The sequence below is a fragment of the Dendropsophus ebraccatus genome, chromosome 5 (genome assembly GCF_027789765.1).
Source record: "Dendropsophus ebraccatus isolate aDenEbr1 chromosome 5, aDenEbr1.pat, whole genome shotgun sequence".
In the NCBI taxonomy this organism is placed as follows: domain Eukaryota; kingdom Metazoa; phylum Chordata; class Amphibia; order Anura; family Hylidae; genus Dendropsophus; species Dendropsophus ebraccatus.
This window is the reverse complement of record NC_091458.1, coordinates 111,098,929-111,119,355: the sequence shown is the minus strand read 5'-3', so window position 1 is coordinate 111,119,355 and position 20,427 is coordinate 111,098,929. Positions and strand designations below refer to the sequence as shown.

Below are 20,427 nucleotides of genomic sequence, written 5' to 3'. Positions count from 1 at the left end.
GGGAGGCGGCGGGTCTAAGCCCTGTTAAGCCAGCCTCCCTTTGTCAGATGACTCAGATTGCTCGGCCCTGATTGGCTGAGCAAGATGTAACCCATCTAACAGTTTTACTGAGTCCATTAGACATCACAGGAGACAAAGTGCATCATGGGAAAGCCCATAACAGGAAGTAAAGAAAAAATGAAGCCGCCAACTGGAGCTTCAGGGACCTGAAAACAGCGGGAAATTCAAACAGACAGACTCAGGAGGGATGGTAAATTTAAAAACTATGTTTGATCGATTGTTGTTTTTTTTTTTTAACAGCACCGGAGTACCCCCTTTAAAATATTTTTTGTAAATTAATTTTTACTTTTTAAATCACACTTCTCTTTAAAACCCTGGGCCTATTACACAGGGAAGTATCAGCCTGTTTAGCCAATAATTGCCCTATGTAATAGGGTCTGTGTGGAATATGGACAGCATGGGTAATGAAGCTCTGCCCAGAGGGGGCTGAGTCAGAGATGTGGGGTGCAGCCCTCAAACCAGCCCCTTCAGATATAAGATAAAAATGAGGTATGCAACATTTCAGTGTCACAAAGCTAAGGATCCAATCGAATTGGATTGTGCACCATTTTCTATGCCTAATCCTCTGGAAGGAAAGAATCTATACCATGCTCTATGCTAAGTATCCAAACTTTATTTCTGGTTTTTAATTTCATTTTGCGTGTTCTGTATGTCTTTTGTCAGCCATTTTTTCTAACCAAGTACTGTACATTTCCATACATTAAACCTAAAAATTTGATGGTGACATGAAGACTGCATGTGCGATGTGAGACCAAATATTGTATGACTAGTGACTTTATTTGCACTCGTTTTCTGTCTGCTTTAAAGAGTGGAACATTTTGGGGTTTCCGGTCTCCCCTATAACATAACTGTCAGGGTGGTGGCAGCAAAGTGGCAGCGGCCGGATGACAGCAGCTGGTGGGTCACGTCACAGCAAAGTTTTATGAGTGTTTGTGTGTCTGGCAGTGGTAGGAGGAAGGGTAATGTGTATGACAGCAGCCAGTGGGTCCAGACCCAGCAATGTTTTGTGTGTGATTAATGTTTGCACGTCTGGCATCAACCGATGGCTCACATATATGACAGCGGCCAGTGGGCCTGGACACAGCAAAGTTTTTTGTGTGTGCCTTGTGTTTGTGTGTCTGGTGGCAACGGGTGGGTCAGGTGTATGACAGCAGACGGTGGGTCCCAACACACTGACTTTTTGTTGGCCAGCAAAAGGAGAGTGTACGTGGCAAAGTGTCTTAGCTCCTAGATATTATGTCCTGCTTTTGTACGTATCATTTATAACAGACATTATTACTAAGCACTGTCTAGAGATTTCATTCTGTCACTTATGCTTGCCCCATGAGATTTAGGTAATTTTCATAACACCAACACATTGACACACACGAGGACCACTTCAATCAGAAGTCAATTAACCTACCAGTGTGGCTTTCTCCTCAAATGAATACTGCTGTATATATACATATATAGGTATATGCAATTTCAAAATTGGCTGGTGTCATTCTAGGTAGTTTTTCATGTGTATAATATTGATGATGATAAAATACAAATGTTATCAATGAAAGATTAATACGACATCCGAGTCCAGCATTTTTACCTTGCTTGAGCCCATGTCTAGGGACTTTGTATGTGTAATTTTGAGCTTTTCCTTCTGATATGCTTTAAAAAATCTCAAGAGATTAAAGCTTGATGTCTGGAAGAAATCCATATAAAACTGTAATTTTTTCAGCAGTCTTGTGGTCACATTTTCTTAAGTGACCACAACTTTTCTGAGGATTCTTCTTTTCATACATTTAATAAATGTTTGATTCTTATATCTTCACCGAATATCTTTGTATTTTATCTTTTAGGCTAACAATAAGCCAGAAATTGAGGCAGCTTTGTTTCTGGATTGGATGAGGTTGGAGCCTCAGTCGATGGTTTGGCTACCGGTGCTTCACAGAGTTGCTGCTGCGGAAACTGCCAAACACCAAGCCAAGTGTAATATCTGTAAAGAATGTCCGATCATCGGTTTCAGGTAAGACGTCTTTGCATAAAGCACACCAAGATGGTGTTTTCCACACAGCAGAGTTAAAAATTGCATTAAGTATAGCCAAATGTCTGAATGCAGTTTTAGTGAAATACACAAGTTTTTATAACTGCATTTAAAGGGGTATTCAACTGAAACATAAGTTTTTTTTATATGTTGCTACCCATGGTGAAACTAACAATCCATTCCATACATGTTATCTATTCAGTTGTCTTCTTCCAGATTTGAGCTGCTGCTTTCTGCTGAAGATACAAAAAACTGTGTATGAGTTTTTCTCTCTGGCTCCCCCTTCTCAGCCTCCTTTCTGAGGTGGCTGATGTAGACAAGTCCCTAGCCGTTTGTATCTGCAACTTTGTAGCTTTGTAATGCTGGGAGGGTTAATCTGAGGTCAAGTTGCTATTGAACTCACTGTAATTACCCCTCCCAGAATAACAAAGTTGCAGAGAAGGAATTGTTAACATCAGTTTTCTCAGTAGGGGGGGGGGGGATGGGGATGGAGATGGAGAGAGCAGCTCACACACTGTTTTTTGTGTCTTCAGCAGAAAGTAGCAGCTCATAACTGGGGGAAGGAGACTGAATAGATACAAATGTATGGAATGAATTGTTAGTTACACCATGGACAGCAACATATGTAAAATTTACCCTTTTAAGGTAAATGTCACCAAATAACTTGCTCTAAATTAAAAAAATTCAGGTATGAAAACAGTTTGTCCATTTACTGCTTGCTGCTGGCACCTGACTTTTTTGGTGGATCCATTAGCTTATGAAGTCTGTAGCAATTTGTTTACCTATTGTATACCTGCTGTTTAAACAGGACCTGCAGAAAGTCCAAAAAGAGTTTTTATATAATTTTGTAGCCTTGGGTACCCTGATCCTAACATAGGTTTTTACTATTTGATTGATTGACTGTGCTTTTCACTGAATAGTCAGATGGCTGGGAAATGGGCTTGTGAAAGCTAGACTCAGCGGGTTTGATTTTGAGGCTGAGGGGGTGTAAATCTGAAACTCCTAATCACAACCCATGAGCCTAGTAATAATATTCACACTTATCTGACAATTCAGTCAAAAGTGTGCATGGTAAACCAAATAGCAATATCCCTAAAAGCTGACAACAGGGAAGCATAGCAAGTAAGTAAAAACACAATCTTCGGAACTAAGGGAGATAGCTGCTGTCATTTGTATCTAAATGGAACTTGCCATCATTTTGGAAACAATCCCACTCAAGTTAGTAAAAAATAACTGAACGAGAAGTGAAAATATATTATATTATATTTGCATAGTCCCCCACATCAATATAAACCGCTACAGTGCAGACGAGTAGACTGAAACTCACAAAGGGATTTTGCGCACCAGGAGAACATTTTGTCAAGATATCCATAGAACTTTAATGTTCCATGGAAAAGGATTAAGAAGATTTCTAGAACATCTAGTCCTCCCCTCCTCCGTGCATAGTACAGTAATATTATGCTCGCTGGAATCTTGTTTATAAAAAATGTATGTATGTAAGAGGCATTATTGACACAGATTTGTTTATATGATATATGTGCGCTAATCAGAAAAACTAGCTTCCTACTCCGTCCGCCCAGAGCACGGCTTCCTTATCAATTATGCATCCACTTTAGGTTCTCTTTCTTTTTCTCCATAACAAACTACCATGGTTAATCCATCTCAATGGGTTTCTGAAAGATAACATGAAGGGAAAAAAAATCAAAGCTACCTTGCAAACGCTCCATATTCTGCTCTATGGTTTGTAAACTTCTCTGTAGATTTCATACAAAATACATTTAACCAATAGACTGTGAAATCATTACTGCCTCTGAGAGAAAATGGCAGCTTTTTATTCACTCCCAGAGTATCACACAAAAAAATCCAGTAAGCACCTCGGCTGTGCTAAAATTCTAAATAGAATTGTTCTCCGTAGACAAGTATGAAATGCACCATAAAATAGAACAGCAGGAAAGGGCTTTTCAGCAACAGGTAATGAACGTTTCCGGGTGATGTACAATGATTTTAGCATGTAGAGTTGATCTTTCGGGACAATTGTTTATACTAGCTATGATTGACAGCCCAATGTGTGCGCCATTTGTGTAGGCATACAAATAGGCAGGCTCTTTCCATTCAACTGAGCTTTACCTTATAGCAGCACTCAGTCACATAGTCTTTTACAAAGTCAATATAGTATTCATTCATATCTTAGTACCATACGGTGTCTGAGTGGTCCTAAGTACATTTGTGTGAAGGAACAAAAATAAAAAAAGGCTGACTCCATTACAACCTATTTAGTAGCAGCAATGTATTTCTCTTCTATGTATGAGCTGTTTGAGCCTACTGTCTTTTACCAGCCAATGTAGTTAGTGTATAGAGTTGTTCTGTAATAGTGTTTGCCATATTAGTGACAGGTCTGTCCCGCTCCGTAGTATTAAAGGGGTAGTGCAGCGTTTAACTTTTATTCACTAAATAACACACATTACAAAGTTATACAGCTTTGTAATGTGTGTTATTTAAGTGAATTGACCCCTTCCCCGTGTTCCCCCCACCCCGGAAGTGTTGGTGCATTATACTTATGTGTTCGCTGGTGACCCCGGCCGCCATCTCTTGTCGACGAAGTCCTCTTCGGGAGGCCAGCCGAACCGCTCCAGCCTTCCCTCATGCCGGCCCCCCCTCTGCCGCGTCATCAGCTGCTCAGCCGCGATTGGCTGAGCACAGTTATGCTTAGCCAATCACGGCTGAGCAGCTAAAGAGGGGGGGGCCAGCATGAGTGATGGCTGGAGCAGTTCGGCCGGCCTCCCGAAGATGACGTCAACACAAGATGGCGGCCGGTTCGACAGCGAACACATAAGTATAATGCACCAACACTTCCGGGGTGGGGGGAACACGGGGAAGGGGTCCATTCACTAAAATAACACACATTACAAAGTTGTATAACTTTGTAATGTGTGTTATTTAGTGAATAAAAGTTAAACGGGAATAAAACTTAAACGCCGCACTACCCCTTTAGATTGGTCTTTCCAATGAAGCGTCTATAGCTACCTGTACATTTTACCCCTGATCTGTACAGTGCTCTAAAATTTATCATGGTTGTATGGCTTTACTATGGTAAAAGAACAATGAAAAGAAAAACTGTTAGTTCTTCTAATGTTCAGTTTTACTATCTATATTAAAAATCTTAAAGTCTTTCTGTTTTCAGTTTGGCCACACAGCTTACCTCCTCCCCCTCTCTGCACAAGTCTCAGGGCATGTCTAGAATAGAATGGTGTGTCCATGTAGTGGCTGTAAAACATATCTCTAAGTGCTGTACAGAAGACACAGTTAAGATTGCAGAAAACAGATTAAAAAGGATTTTTTTTTTTATGAACTCTGTCTATAGGATATGTCATCTCAGCTACATTGAAGGTAATAGGATTGAACTGTAATACCAGGCACAGGCTATGGTTATTGATGCAGTTTTCTCTTCTCAACAATCTCTCTAGGCAGTCGGTGCTTTGATAGTAAGAGTAGTATTGTTTCTAAGCAATTGAATCAATCAGTTGGTCAATATCCTTCTGTAGATGATTGTTGTTGTGCACTCATGGCATGTTTAATATAACTAAGCTGGTACATTCATGAGTAGACAATGTAAAACCTTAGCAACCACAAGGAGATGCTGACAGAAATGTGCAGAATCCAGGAATCTGGCTGAGTGAAGCTTCTTAAAGGGAACCTGTTACATTCAGGCATCATGTTATAGAGCAGATTAACTTCCAGGATAACTTGTCATTTATTGTGTAAATCTCCAAACATTCAGAGTTAAATGGTCAAGTGGGTGGCCTAACTCACTGATTCACAGCTGTTATAAGTGTGTTGAGAGAGTTTGATTTCAATGTGGCAAGTCCCATTTAATAATGTTGAACTCTTCAAACCCCTGAAGCAACGGCTTCTCCTAAAACGTAAATTTTTGCCGCTTTCTCTGTTATCCATATTCAAGAATTTCATTCTGAAGATACTTGATTAAATGTAACCTTTATTTTTGTTCTTTTTTTCCCTTTAGGTACAGAAGTTTAAAGCACTTTAACTATGACATCTGCCAAAGCTGCTTCTTTTCTGGCCGTGTTGCAAAAGGACACAAAATGCACTATCCAATGGTGGAATATTGCACTCCTGTAAGTCTATGGGTAGAACATGTATTCCAATACATATATTTAACCATACACTTTTATATCTTTAAAAAGTATATTATCCGTTAACCTTTTATGCCTGGATCCCTTTAGATATCCATGCTAATGGTTGGGAAAAGTGTGCACCTAGTATAACTAAGTTGTGTCAATACAGAACACAAATAATCAGAACAACTGTCAGGCTGGGGCTTGCAGCCTGAATACAGATTCAGGTCATTTATTGGGATATTCCACTCAAACATAACTTTTCATTTGTTGCTGCCCATGATAAGACTAGCAATTCATTCCATACTTGCTATCTATTCAGTCACCTTTACCCAGTTCTGAGCTGCTGCATTTTGCTGAAGACACAAAAAACTGTGTGAGCTTTTCTCGCCGCTTTCCCATCCTCCCCCTCCCTTCTGAGACGGCTGATGTAAACAAGTCTCTATCTGCAACTTTGTAATGCCAGGAGGATTAAGCACAGTTAAGGCCTTATTACACGAAACGACTATCGGTCTTACTTAGCTGATTATTGGCTGTTCAGGCCAATAATTGTTTCGGGTAATGTAACTTGTAATATGTAAACTACACCCAACGCCTTTGATTGTATAGGAAGAAACATGATACAATCCGTCACTAAACTTTGAGTTAAAAGACCACAATCGGCTAACACTTTCAGCGGATCGTGGCCTTTTAACATGTTGAAAGAGCACAATTTGTCCAGCAACGTAGCTCCTTGCAGCAGCATCCTTGATCTAAGGATTTTTTGGGCAGCCCATCTCGCTGCTCCCCCTCTCGCTTTCTCTGCGTGTAATAGCACAGACAATGAGGTGGAGGGGGGGGGGGAAGAAGGGGAAGCAAGCACTGACCTGACAGGTAAGCTCTCACTTGCCCCTTATTATCGTGCCGTGTAATATGGCCTTAGGTTCAACAGCAACTTGACCTCAGATTAACCTTTCCAGCAATGCAAACAAGCTACAAGTTGCAGATAAAGCTTTCCAGGTAGCTTTCCAGGTACTTGTTTACATAATCTGTCCCGGAAGGGAAGAGGGAGGAGGGCGAGACAAAGAGAGAGGCTCACACACAGTTTTTTATCTTTTGCCTTTAGCAGAAAGCAGCAGCTCAGAACTTGGGAAAGAAGTTAGAGTCCTATTACACCAACAGATTAACTGACAGCTTTTTTAAGCCAAAAAAAGGAATGGATTTGAAAAGAGGAGGAATCTCAGTCTTTGCTTTATTACCTGTTCTCTGTTTATAGTCCATTCCTGGCTTTGGCTCAAAAAAATCTGTCAGATAATCTGCTGGTGTAATAGGGCCCTTAGTCTCTCCATGGGCAGCAACATATGAAAAGTTATGTTTGAGTGGAATACCCCTTTAATCTAAATAGTAGAATTGTGGCCCTCGATTTCTGAAATCTTAAATTCCTTAGTGTAGAATAAAATGTAATGCTGTGTTATACAGCAGATAATTCAGTATGGATTTCCTTGTTATAGCTAGAAGTAGTAAATCTTGAAGTTTCTGAGCCGTCTTTCTTTAGGTGTAAATCAAACTCTGCAGCAAATTAAATTATGTGGTTCCTGATTTTTCTTAAAGCGTGTAAAAATAAAAGACCTTTAGTGCTATTATCATGAATGCCCCCTCTTAGGGAAGTGAATGACTAAAAACGTTGGTTGCGCCAGGTTCTTTGTTTTGCTCAGTGTTTTTGGCTTCAGCAATCTGCAATCCATGACTGAATTTAGCTTTGAACTTTAAAATACAATAAAAGCAACTAAGAAATGCTAAATCCCATTGTCATAAGCCACTAAATAAAGGTAGGTGCCAAGCGCTTTCCTGTAAAACATTTAATACCTGAATGCCTACTTTATCAAGGAGAATGCCAAGCAGAATTTAAAATCCATTGCAGGATTTGTTTTCTTTTTTTTACACGGTTGCGTCTCAACCGCTGTGCGCTTTCAAAGCTTCGCCACAGTTTCACCATGTACTGTTTAATTCATGCCATCAAGACCCACTTCCACAAAGAGATTTGTTTACTTTCAGACTACATCTGGAGAAGATGTACGCGACTTTGCTAAGGTTTTGAAGAATAAATTCAGGACAAAAAGATATTTCGCAAAACACCCAAGGATGGGTTATCTTCCTGTTCAAACCGTCCTAGAAGGAGACAACATGGAAACGTGAGTACTAGCCTCTTGGATTGCAATAGAGATTCCTACCATCTTCTTACCAGTACTTTTATTTTATTTTTTGTATTAAACACATGCCATTTTTTTTTTTTTTAGATTTTTATTTTTTTTAGGAAACACAAGCTGATGATTATTATTACCAACTTTCTTATTGCACGTACATATGAATATTAAAATACTAACCACCATAACTGTGAAAGTGCCATGGAGGGTCAGTGCTTTGTTTGGATTAATTTACAATAGTTTTCCACCCCTTTTTCTTATGGTTTTAGGCTAGCCATATATTTTCAGTAACGGTCATCTTAGCATTCTGACGGCTATCAGTAATCTCTCAGAACCTACACATGCAGACGAACATTCAGCATGGCCACAACTAGATAGCTCTGGTGGTGGCTTATCTCTTATAGAATAATAGGGCCAGGTAGTAGAATTCTAACAAGCCTAGGAGACCACTATACACCTTACAGTCAACCAAACCTATCAAAGGTGATGGGTGAAGTCTAAGGTGTATGGGTACCTTTATTCGGTAGCTCTACAGTATTCCTTAACAGACATGCGCCATATTGGGGAATATGACACGTGCCATAGTACTATACTATGCCATAGTACTATAGTCACACAATGTAGTCTTAGGCTACTCCTGAAAGGTTAAAAATTCTTCTTTTAGTAAGTGGAGGCGCCACCCATGTTTCCCACATGCCCTAAAAGGGGGTTGCTTTTATAAGACGACCACCTTTTAAAGTATAAAATTCCAGTCAGCTAGGATAGTACCTCTTTTCCTAAATTGTAGCTGTCCAAAATCATTTAGGTAGATGGCCACCCACAATAGCCAAAAATAACATATAAAAAAATATTTAAAAAAAATGTATTCCTTACATTTGGAATTTTTTTTTTAACTTGTTGATCCCTACAAGTTTAACTATGTTAGGTAAAGTGGGAATATCCCTTTGAGAACATTGTTTCCCACACATTTTTTTTAACAAGTAGCATGCAGGATATTGATAAAATAGCACATTACCATGGGCCACATGAATCACTGGTATTATGCAGAATAGCCTATGTACAAAGCAGATGCCCTGCAAACGGTAAACCATGGAAATGGAAAACAGTTCAATATCTAAAGAGTATTTATTCATGGTGATATCAGACATACGACAGGTGCAAATGTGAAACTGTTGGCTGCCCCATCTGCCAAGAAGATAATATTTAACATGAATAGTTTAGAAAACCTCCTGTTGGTAGCAGAAGTTCCAGGAGGAGAGAGATCTCTCAATGATACCATCTGTCCTGTTGCTTGCATGGATTCCCAACGTCCTTGTACACAGCAACAATAGATGAGCCAAAAATCCTACTGCACTCCGTAACACAGTGGTTAGTTGACTATTTACTATAAATTAACATTTCATAGCGTTATCCGTATTCAATACTAAATTCAATGCAATGATCCATTTTTTTTCTTTCCGGTTATCTGAATTTTCATGTACAGGTTCAGCTTGTTTTTCTTGATTTTCAATATGTATGTATATAATTTTCCTCATTTGCTGCTTTAACTGGCATTCATGTTGATATCATAAAGTTCATTCCATTTTTTGGTTCTCTGCTCTACTTTCTCTTCATCTCCCCATTTTTGTCTTTCAGTCCTGTTACACTGATCAACTTCTGGCCAGTAGATTCTGCGTGAGTACTTTTTCTGTTTGCGCTACTGCTGTTGCTGTCGCCTCCATGTGTGCTATTATACCACTTTTTTCTTTTATCCATGAGTTCATTTTCATCTTCCCTTGAACTTTCAGGTCTGTGATGCGATGCATTAAGTAAACAGTCTAGATAGCTGGGGAAAAATGTTAGAAGATGAGAAGAACTAGTCAGTTTAGTGCCAATTACATTAATAACAGTCAGTGAGGGATTGCTAAACTATAAGAAAGATGCCTTGTGAAACTTTTCTTAAAGGGGTTTTCCTTTTAGAACAGACTCTGCAGGATAGCTCATCTGTCACAGATCAGCACGGTGCCAACACTTGAACAGGAGCTGAGCTGCAGTTACAGGTCACCACACTACATAGTGAGAGAGGAAAACTCCATTCACTGTGCAGTGATCGGCGCTGAACAACAGATCAGCGCTGGTGCCGATCAGTGACTAATGAGCTTTTGGCTGAAAAAAACCTTTAACCTTCCAGCTAAGCTGGGCCAAGGTGCTGAGGTACCTTTGCTTTAGGTGAGCAATAACAGCAGTGACACTGTGCCCACACAATAATAAAATAATGATACTATGGCTGACATGGTGGGGAGACGGTGAATATATGAAACTGTATTATTATGTTGGCATTGATGAGCTCTTACAATTCTAGAAAACCATGTAAACATTAAATTGAAATTGCCATCAGGTTGTGTTCCATTTATTGTCTTTGGGGCAACACTTGGAAATGTTCAGTAGCCCCATAGAAAATAAATTGTGCCGCACAGACCACAGTGGTCATGCAGGTGTGGTGATCGCTACGTTCTTTGCAAGGCGATTGAGTCCCTGTTCTCTGGATCAGTGGGGATTCCGGCAGTCAGACCCCTCACTATCAGCTTGTTGTTCCCTATCCTATGGAAAGGAGATGACAAGCAGAGATTGGAATACCCCTTTAATTGTAACAAGATCCATGTCATTTTTGGCAACTGTAGAACCATCGGTATTCTCGCCTGATAGCTCAATACAAAATTTGTTTACGGGCTTCTCATTAATGGTCTTAAAAACCTAATGGGTGTAAAAATCAGCATGTGATCTAATAATTAAAAAAAGAGGCTCCTTATATGTATCCTCAATACTAGGTACTGTTTCTGTTTCAAAATCTCGAGTCTTCCCATACTTATCAGCTGCTGTATGTCCTGCAGGAAATGTTTTATTTTCAGTCTGACCCTGCTCTCTGCTGCCACCTCTGTCCCTGACAGGAGCTTTCAGAGCAGCAACAAATCCTCATAGAAAACCTCTCCTGCTCTGGACAGTTCCTGTCTCAGACAGGGGTGGCAGCAGAGAGCATTGTGTCAGACTGAAAAGAAAACCCCATTTCCTGCATGACATTCAACAGCTGATAAGTATGGAAAGACTTGAGATTTTTAAATAGAAGTAAACTACAAATCTATGTTACTTTCTGAAACCAGTTGATTTAAAAGAAAAACATTTTCGCTGGTTATCCCCTTTTAAGCTGGGATAGGAAGAGCGAGCCAGCAGGTTAAAATAGAATTACTGCTTTTGTATCTTTGTGGTACCTAATATGCGTTGACATCAGAATAAAAACGGTTTTGCTCAGTAATTCTCAGAGTACAGCAATTACTTACTGACTTTACAGTAAAACCTGGTGGTAAACCTCTCTCCATGTGTGCCAATGTCAATGGAAAGTGAGCGCATGTAGAATCAGCAATTTCTTTATGTACACCCGGCCATGTGTTTCCACTGTATCCGTTGAACCCATCACTGTAGATATTAAGGATCGTCAAGAGAGTGAATTTCATTTCATCTCAGGGCTCGAGCACCCATGTATAAAACAGTATAAAGTTTCCGAAATGAGCACAAGGAATGGTCGGACTAGTGCTGCTTTAATAGGTTTTCTCAAAGAAATAGATCTCCTTGGTAAAGGGTATAAAGAATACAAAATGAAAAGGCCGTCAAAAACACAGGCAACGCAGATTAAGTGAACGTCTATGTGACCAGTATTTGTTATACCCCAGTGTGTAACAGGAGAGCAGGAGAAGAGCCTCCATGCTATATGGTACATTCATTCCTTCCCTGATATATGAGAATGCATGTTGTATTTTATATGCTGGCTGTTTGCTTAGTACTAATGCTATCTAAACCTTACTACCGAAGGCAGTCTGAATGGAAGAGATTTGCATCCTGGCATAAAACCCCATGCATATTACCGCTCTGTTTCTTAGAATATCTTCTCACGTTTCATGTAAACAGACAAAATTACATAAATCCCCCAGATAAATCTGCCATACTTTAAATAGAAGCAATCCAGGGGCTGATTTTCTTGGCTTTGTGAAGTTTTTATAAACTGTTTCCATTTAACCACAGTATATCTGTTGTGGATCCCAAAAAGCAAAGGTGCCCCTTAGGAGTACAGGCTATCTTGTCAGGCGTCCTATTATTCCTTGTCAGTGGTGCTATCAGTGAAGTAATGAGAATAATATAATAGGACTGATACAGAGAAATTACTCTGTTTTTAGGCTACGTGTATTATAGAATAAAGCTTGCTTCACGTCCTGGTGTAGGAGATGGTGGAAGACTAAAATGTCAAATCCCCCATTCCCACATTCAATTTAATTTCTGTGTAAGCTGGAACAAATAGATAATAATTAAAAGGGTAGAAGGGTAGCAATGTTGGACGCACTGGAAGTTTTGTTTAATATATAATATTTTTTTCTATATTATTATTTTAATGTCTACATTTAATTTAACTGTTAGCCCTCCATAGTTTTCTCTTGGTTGTCTGCCTCAGGTTTTCTTCCCCATAATGTTTTTTTGTTTTTTTTTTTAGTTTATTGCCTATACAGCTTTCTTTTCAGCTGTGGGTATTTAGCAACTTTCATAAAAGGGAATTTTTGCATTGCTTTTCAAAGGGGTTGCTGACAAGTTTTATATAGTTTGCACACAACGCTGTTTGTTTTCAGTTGTCACTACTGAAAAATGTTTACAAATCAACTGGCACTAGAAAGTTATACAGGTTTGTAATTTAGTACTATTTAAAAATCTCAAGTTTTCCAGTACTTATCAGCTGTTGTATGCCCTACAAGAAGCGGTGTCTTTTTTTTTTTTTTTTTTTTTCCAGTTCGACACAGTGCTCCCTGGTGACACCTCTGTCCATGTCAGGAACTGTCGAGAGCAGTAGCAAATTCCCATAATAAGCTACAGCTTTGGACTGCTCTTTACACGGACAGAGGTGGTGGCAGCAGGGAACACTGTGTCTGACTGGAAAGATTACACCAGTTCCTGCAGGACATACAGCAGCTCATAAGTACTGGAAGACTTAATTTACTTAAATAGATGTAATTTACAGATTTGTATAACTTTCTGGCACCATCTTAATTTGAAAACAAGTGATAACAATCCTCTGTAAAGTGATCTACATTCAATGTAATTAGAAATGAGTGAATTTACAGTAAGTTACAACTTATGGCCGTATCCATGTTTTCCCGGCAGCCCTAAAGCTGATCCATTTTCTCCAACCATCAGGAGTCAAATGCTGAGCGTTCAGGGTTCCGCGAACCCAAATGTACTGTGAATTTGCTCACCTTTATTACAATTAGTAAACACTAATTCAATGCATAACTTTTACCCCCATTACCGCAGCACCTCTGATTCATCACAAAGACAGCCAAGTGGTTTTAGAGAGGTCACAATATTTAATGAAGATGTCTTGTGTGGTTAAGGTTTTGAAAGATCTACTGAGAATTCTACAAGAAAAGTTGATAGGCCTTTACTGCCTGAAGAGGCTGAAACACACTTTGTGGACAACTCTTTTAAATAATCCTTTGTTCTGATAGGGATTTAAATACCTATAGTTGGTCATACACATTAGATAAATGTCTGCCAAACCCTCTGGCCAACCATCTATTGTGTATGGTGGCCTCCCCGACCCTATACTGACAACAGGGGTTGGGGGAGAGAAAGATCAAGCATCATGAATTTTAATTCCCTGAACTTTTTGTTGTCTGCGACATGAGGTATCTGTATCTGGCGGCAGCCTCCTCTCCATTGAGAAATGATGCACTGTGCCAAGGTTTAAGAGAGAGCAGCAATTTAACCAAGCATTCAGCTGATGGTCATCCTATCTGTGTGGTTAGCTCAATTTTTTGTTGCCATACGGTTTAACACAATATAGGATAACAAAGGTAAGAAAGGGTTGTTTAAATACTAATTTTAGTCTCCGTACATAATGCAGTGCTATTTTCTACACGTTTGCGAAGTCAGAATGTTGTAGCCTAAATTGAAGTTGCTCAATGACTGAACCAAATATCTTGGCTAGTATAGTTTGTATATGAAGGCCAATTTCAGTAGGACTGGTTGCTGACTAATGACAAATTTAAAGGTACACTACATACACCTTCAATAAATAATGGCAGAAAAATTGTCCAGCTGTCAGTTATCTCTCCCACCCGACCCCTATCACCACCGACATCATCTGACGGTGGTCATTGCGAGAGCCCTTAGATTGATGGCCGACTAAAGACTAGGATATATGGGGACCTTCAGATGTATGGGGAAAGATTTTGGGGTAAAGATCGGATTAGAGCGAGCGCCCTGTCAAGTCAGCAGTCGCTTGCTCCTCGTTCCCCGCTAGCTGCCAGTGCTATTACATGCGCAGACAGTGAGCGGGTAAGTGCAGGGGGGTTCTTTAGATCATCCGGGGAGCCAATAGGAGATAGCGGCAGTCTGCTGCTGATGCTCCTTTTAAACAAAGCCATGGCAGCAGATTGTTGCTACCTTAGTCATTGTCATTCATGTTGACTGATGATTTCCTTCTATTACATGCAGCAATTATCGCCCATAATGGCCGATAAGCAGCCAAATAATCGCTTCATGTAATAGGGCCTTTACAGCAGCTTATTGTTACCTGCCCATTCAGAATACATACCTGCTTGGAACAGCAGTGTGTGCAAGTGGCTGTTGGCCAAATGAATGTTTGGCCAACAGCTATCTTAAGTGTATGATAAGCTTATGTGAGATATGAAGATGTTTATTGCTGGTGATTTGACAAGATGTAGACTGAATTATGGAAGTGGATCTCTTTTCTGAAAAGATTGGAAATTAATTTTAGGTCAAGTTGTTTGTTTTACAGGATTTTTTTTGTTTGTTTTTATGGCTTGTTGTTATAATTTGGAATTTTATGTTATGAGAAAACAGGTTGTGCCAAGAATAAAAATGTTGGGTACTGGCAACATGGGATAGTTTTATGGTGGCACGGTCTGACATTGACAATGGATGATGTCACGTTCAGTACTATTTTATTAGAAGTGAGTAGTCCGTGACACAATGAACCTTGAGCTCCTTTTTTAATGTTAAGATTGAATTGTGTTTAAATTCTTGTTTCCACAGCCCTGCCTCATCTCCCCAGCTATCACACGATGACACTCACTCACGAATTGAACATTATGCTAGCAGGTATGACTTTATGGCACAAGCATCCAAAAACAAAGCAGAGAGCCTTGTACCGTTTAGCTCATTCCATCAGGAGAGTCTTCTGAGGCTTTAAAACCACTTCCATACTCCGCAATGATTCACTGGTTTTTCCTATGTGTCAGTCTGCCATTAAACCTCTATCTATCTAGCATTTCATGCCTGTTACCCATCAGGGCCTGAGAAATGAAGCGGTAAAATGTATGCACCTTAATTTCTTGCCCTCTTTTTTTCAATAGTATCTTTTAGATTTCCCCTATGTAACGTAAATTCGTGTAAGTGTGTATGCATGTGACTATGTCTGAAGGGTCTGAAGAAATATGTATGTATGTTCTTAAAGAGTATTTTTCAGCCAACACATCTTCATACCTCACAGTGGTACGAATCTTATTTGAATAGAATTAACAATAGAAAAATAGTGCAGTTGCTTCATAGCGGCACACCATGTAGTTGCTCTAGGGGCCCAGTACTGATGGTCTCTTACTCTTTGCTACTTGTTAATAGAAAAGTCCGGTGAAAATTTAATTAAAGTATTGTATTGCCCCCCCCCCCCCCCAAAAAAAAAGTTTTATACAAATCACCAATATACACTTATTACAAGAAATGCACATAAACTGCTTTTTTCCCTGCACTTACTACTGCATCAAGGCTTCACTTCCTGGAGAAAATGGGGATGTCACGACCCGACCCTCAGAGCTGTGCGGGCTGTGGCTGCTGGAGAGGATTATGGCAGGGGGACACTGAGGGACACAGGGCACTGGAGGGACGCGGCATTCCCCTGCCATCATCCTCTCCAGCAGCCACAGCCCGTACAGCTCTAGGAGTCGGGTCGTGACATCACCATGTTATCCAGGAAGTGAAGCCTTGATGTAGTAGTAAGTGCAGGTAAAAAAAGCCCTTTATGTGCATTTCTTGTAATAAGTGTACATTGGTGATTTGTATAACTTTTGGGGGGCAATACAATACTTTAATACATTTTTTTGTCGGACTTCTGCTTTAATAAAATCTATGCTGGTCTCCTCTCTTTAGTAAAATATCTATTGTTGGCAAACATGGGGTGGGGATTTGGCTAAAGACTTATGGATGAGGAATAAACCCCCCTGTTCCTAGCACCATCATGAGGTCCTGTTTAGATGAATGCTATGTACGGTACAGCTTCTGTCAACTCTGAACTAGCATCTAAGAAAAATAGGCAGGAATCTGGTTTCTGTGTGTGACAGCTAAGTCTTAGTCTGCCTGATCATGGTATCAAGCATCCAATAATTACAATAGAAAAACATCTACTACACAAATGACTGCTCCACACTCATTGGAATCACATAATAACTGGGAGGTATGGATGTGTGCAGTCTACTGCAGGTCACTTGGTAACTTCCCAATGTTTGTCTGTGATGTTCCTTTCTGTATGAAGGCGTGTTTTCCTTCTCTGTAAAGAAAACACTGCGCCGCCTCGTATTAAACTAGCTCTGTCTCTTCCATCCACCTTTATGCATGCATTCTGGTATTAACCTATATAACAATAGGATGCTGATTTTAATGCTTGACATAGCGCGGCAGCTTTGTAATGCCTTTTTGTTTTATGTTTGATGTTAATATCTGGTAATTTTGTGCCACTTACATTTGAGACTGTAAGCTTTTACCATTTTCAGTGATGTTGTAAAGAGGTGACTGTAATTCATTGTTTCAGCTGCTATGACAAGAAGTGAATGTATAAAAGAGAATCGGTTTGTGCTGGTTAATAAGAGAAAGTAGAGTGAACTTGACCATTCAGCTAGACATAAGGAACATAAGAAACAATAAGGTAGAGTCCCCTATAGTTCAGCAGATCAAATTTTGTATCGTGAGCCCCAGAGATTATTAGTACTTTGGAATCTGGCAATATTGGCTTTTTTTACAGCTACTGTACATCACAAAGAAAGTAAAACAATACACAGGGTCCTTTGCATTTTTTGCCTAACTGTGTGACAAATGCTTCCCACTCCAGCTAAACAATGAAAGCCCCAAAGGAAGTACTCCCCTTCACTAGCTCAGACGCCTTAACTGGGTATTTTAAAAATAGGGTTTCTAAATCAAAAAGTGGTGGTGAAATTCTCACCATGAAAATACTTTCTAAACTATTAACGTCATGCTGCAGTTGAAGCTAGTAGTTTTCTTACACAATATAAATAGACACATGTTTTTCTCACTATCTGACATGAAATCAGAATACACCTTTCCTGTTTTGGGTCGGTTAGAATTATCAAAATTATTTATATTTGCCAAATGCCATAATAAGAGAATTTTTAAGGCATTTTATTGCTTTTGCCTTCTTTGTGTAACATTGTGTAAAAATTTCTAGAAATCAGCCAAGATATCAGGAAGAGAATTGTGTACTTGCACAAATCTGGTTCATCCTTGAGTGCAATCTCCAGATACCTGAATGTGCCTTGTTTATCTGTACGACAATTATACAAACAAACAAGATGGGAATGTCCAGCCACCATGCCGCTAAGGAAAAAGATTGAACATGCTTTGGTATGAAAATTGCATATCAACCCAAGAACCAAAACCAAAAGACCTTGTAAAGATTCTGGCTGGAGCTGGTAACGAGTGAAATGAGTACTGTATCTACATAGGCTGGAGGGCCGCTCTGCCAGGAAGAAGCTATTACTCCAATAGAAACCTAAAAAAGCCAGATAAATGTTTTCAAATGCACACAGGAACAAATACTTGAATTTCTGGAGGCTTGTTTTATGGTCTGATGAAACTAAAACTGAACTGTTTGTCCTTAATGACCATTGTTACATTTGGAGGAAAAGGGGCGTAGCTTGCAAGCTTAAAGCATAACTGTCATTTCAGGGTCATTTTTCTGAAAACAATAAATATGAACAGTACAAGCAATTTTAAGAAACTCTAATAGGTTTTATTAACCAAACCAAAAGAGTTTCTTTCTGTACTGAAAAAGCAGTTTTTCTAGCTCCCCCTGTCACTTCAGAAGAAGCAGAATTTCTGTGTCCATTATGTGGCTATGGAGAGGAGTGACTGAGCATGGAGGATTTCTGCACAGCACAAAACCCTGCAATCTTCTCTCTGTAAGTACCTAGATAAGCACTGACCTTTCTGACCTCTGAATCCAGCGTTTTAGGTGCCCAGACAGTCTACAAACAGCTGACCTTCATGTCACCTCTTCCTGCTCCCTCATCTCCTTCAGCCCCTCCATAGGAGATAATGGAGAGAGCAGAACCGTCTTCACTGGCTTCTCTGTAGTGAAGACGTGTTTGCCTGATAATGCACAGATAAGAAGTCAGGGGGGGTGGCTGGGAAATAGCTTTTTGAGTACAGAAAGAGGCTTTTTTTGGCTAATAAAACCTATTAAAGAGTTTCCTAAAAATCGCTTATACTACTGATTTGTGCAATAAAAAAAAAAAAAAAATGACAAATACGCTTTAAGAACACCATCCCAACGCTGACTCATGGGGGTGGTAGCATCATGTTGTAGGGTTGTTTTGCTTCAAGAGGGACTTGTGCACTTCACAAAATCATGAGGAAATAACATCCAGGAAGCATACTGCTAAACTGGTTACAAAGTGACTTAAGTATAATAAAGTTTTGGAGTGGCCATCACAACGCCCTTTTCTCAGTCCTATTGAAAATTTATGGGGAAAGCGGAAAAGGCAGGTGCGAGCAAGGCGGCCTACAAACATGGCTAAGGTACACCAGGCCAAATTTCTACCAACTATTGTTGGAAGCTTGTGGAAGAATGTCCCAAATGCTGTATAACCCAAGCCATACAGTTTAAGGTCAACAGTACCAAATACTAATGAAATTTATGTAAAAGTTTGACTATACAGAGAGTAATGAAAAAAAAATGCCTTCAATTTTCTTCTGGCATTTGGCAAATATAAAAAAATGTGGTTGTCCTAACTGACCTAAAATGTGAAAGGTTTATACTGGTTTAATAGTTAGAAAGACATGCATATACACTTGTAGCTGTAAGTGTGTGTTTGTGTGTGTGTGTGTGTGTGTATATGTATGTGTGTGTGTGTGTGTATATGTATGTATATATATATATATATATAAAGATTCTATATAACTTGCCATTTATTGATTGAAACCTCTGGTCTTTCCATGCTCAGGAGCCCGTTGGGTATTCCTATCATTGAGTGACACTGTCACTAGACTTCTTAACCCAGAATGAGCAGGGATTTCAATCAGTAAGTTGCAAGTTGTACTGAATATTTTCCCTAAAAAAAAATATATATATATACTGTATAGATAGATATGCACTATACATGTTGATTCATTACAAAGCATTTTCATGGTTACAGATAGGTTCCCTTTAAAAAGAACCAGCTTTTCTGCTCCGTGGACATATAAACCCTGATAAAACATATAATGGTGTTTTGGATCTTTCTGCAGTGCTTCTGTTTATGACTTTATATTGTAACCATCGGTCATTGCCCACACATAAAAATTTTCTTATAGGGGGTATTGCTGATTAAACATAACTTTATGATGATGGATATTATTTCCTGCAAGATTCTTGGTTTGGCGCGCTACATATTTAGTGCTAGTGATCATTTTTTTAATCAGATTAAATATTATATATCGGTATATCTCGGTGTCTGTTTTCTGTGTCACTTTGGTTAATTTATTTTTGTTCAACATGCAATGTGAATATACTGTACAGTGATAATGTTACCACTGTATAATAGTTTTAGGATGCTGTATCAGCAGTTCTTTATACATTATTTAAAATCATGAGAGCTATCTGCTTAAGTAAAATTGTATAGAACTGGAGAAACTGAGTAGAATGGCATCAACTGTGTGAAATAAACGCGTACCTTACAATACAAATGTAACGGTCATATAGTAGATATTTGTCTTTCCAATCATGAGA

The 20,427-nt window shown here is 39.3% G+C and overlaps 1 protein-coding gene across 14 annotated transcripts in view; it reads left to right on the top strand.

Moving 5' to 3' along the window:
- DMD (dystrophin) overlaps nt 1-20,427 on the top strand; it is a 1,858,252-nt gene that overhangs the window by 1,808,025 nt on the left and 29,800 nt on the right. For 12 of the 14 annotated variants that reach the window (XM_069970999.1, XM_069971005.1, XM_069971012.1 and 9 more), the window contains 5 exons: nt 1,893-2,059; nt 6,099-6,210; nt 8,245-8,381; nt 10,029-10,067; nt 15,468-15,533. In XM_069970999.1, the coding sequence (XP_069827100.1) occupies nt 1,893-2,059; nt 6,099-6,210; nt 8,245-8,381; nt 10,029-10,067; nt 15,468-15,533 (521 nt within the window). The remainder of the gene's footprint in view (nt 1-1,892; nt 2,060-6,098; nt 6,211-8,244; nt 8,382-10,028; nt 10,068-15,467; nt 15,534-20,427) is intronic. The other 2 variants (XM_069971008.1, XM_069971001.1) reach the window with 1 other exon arrangement.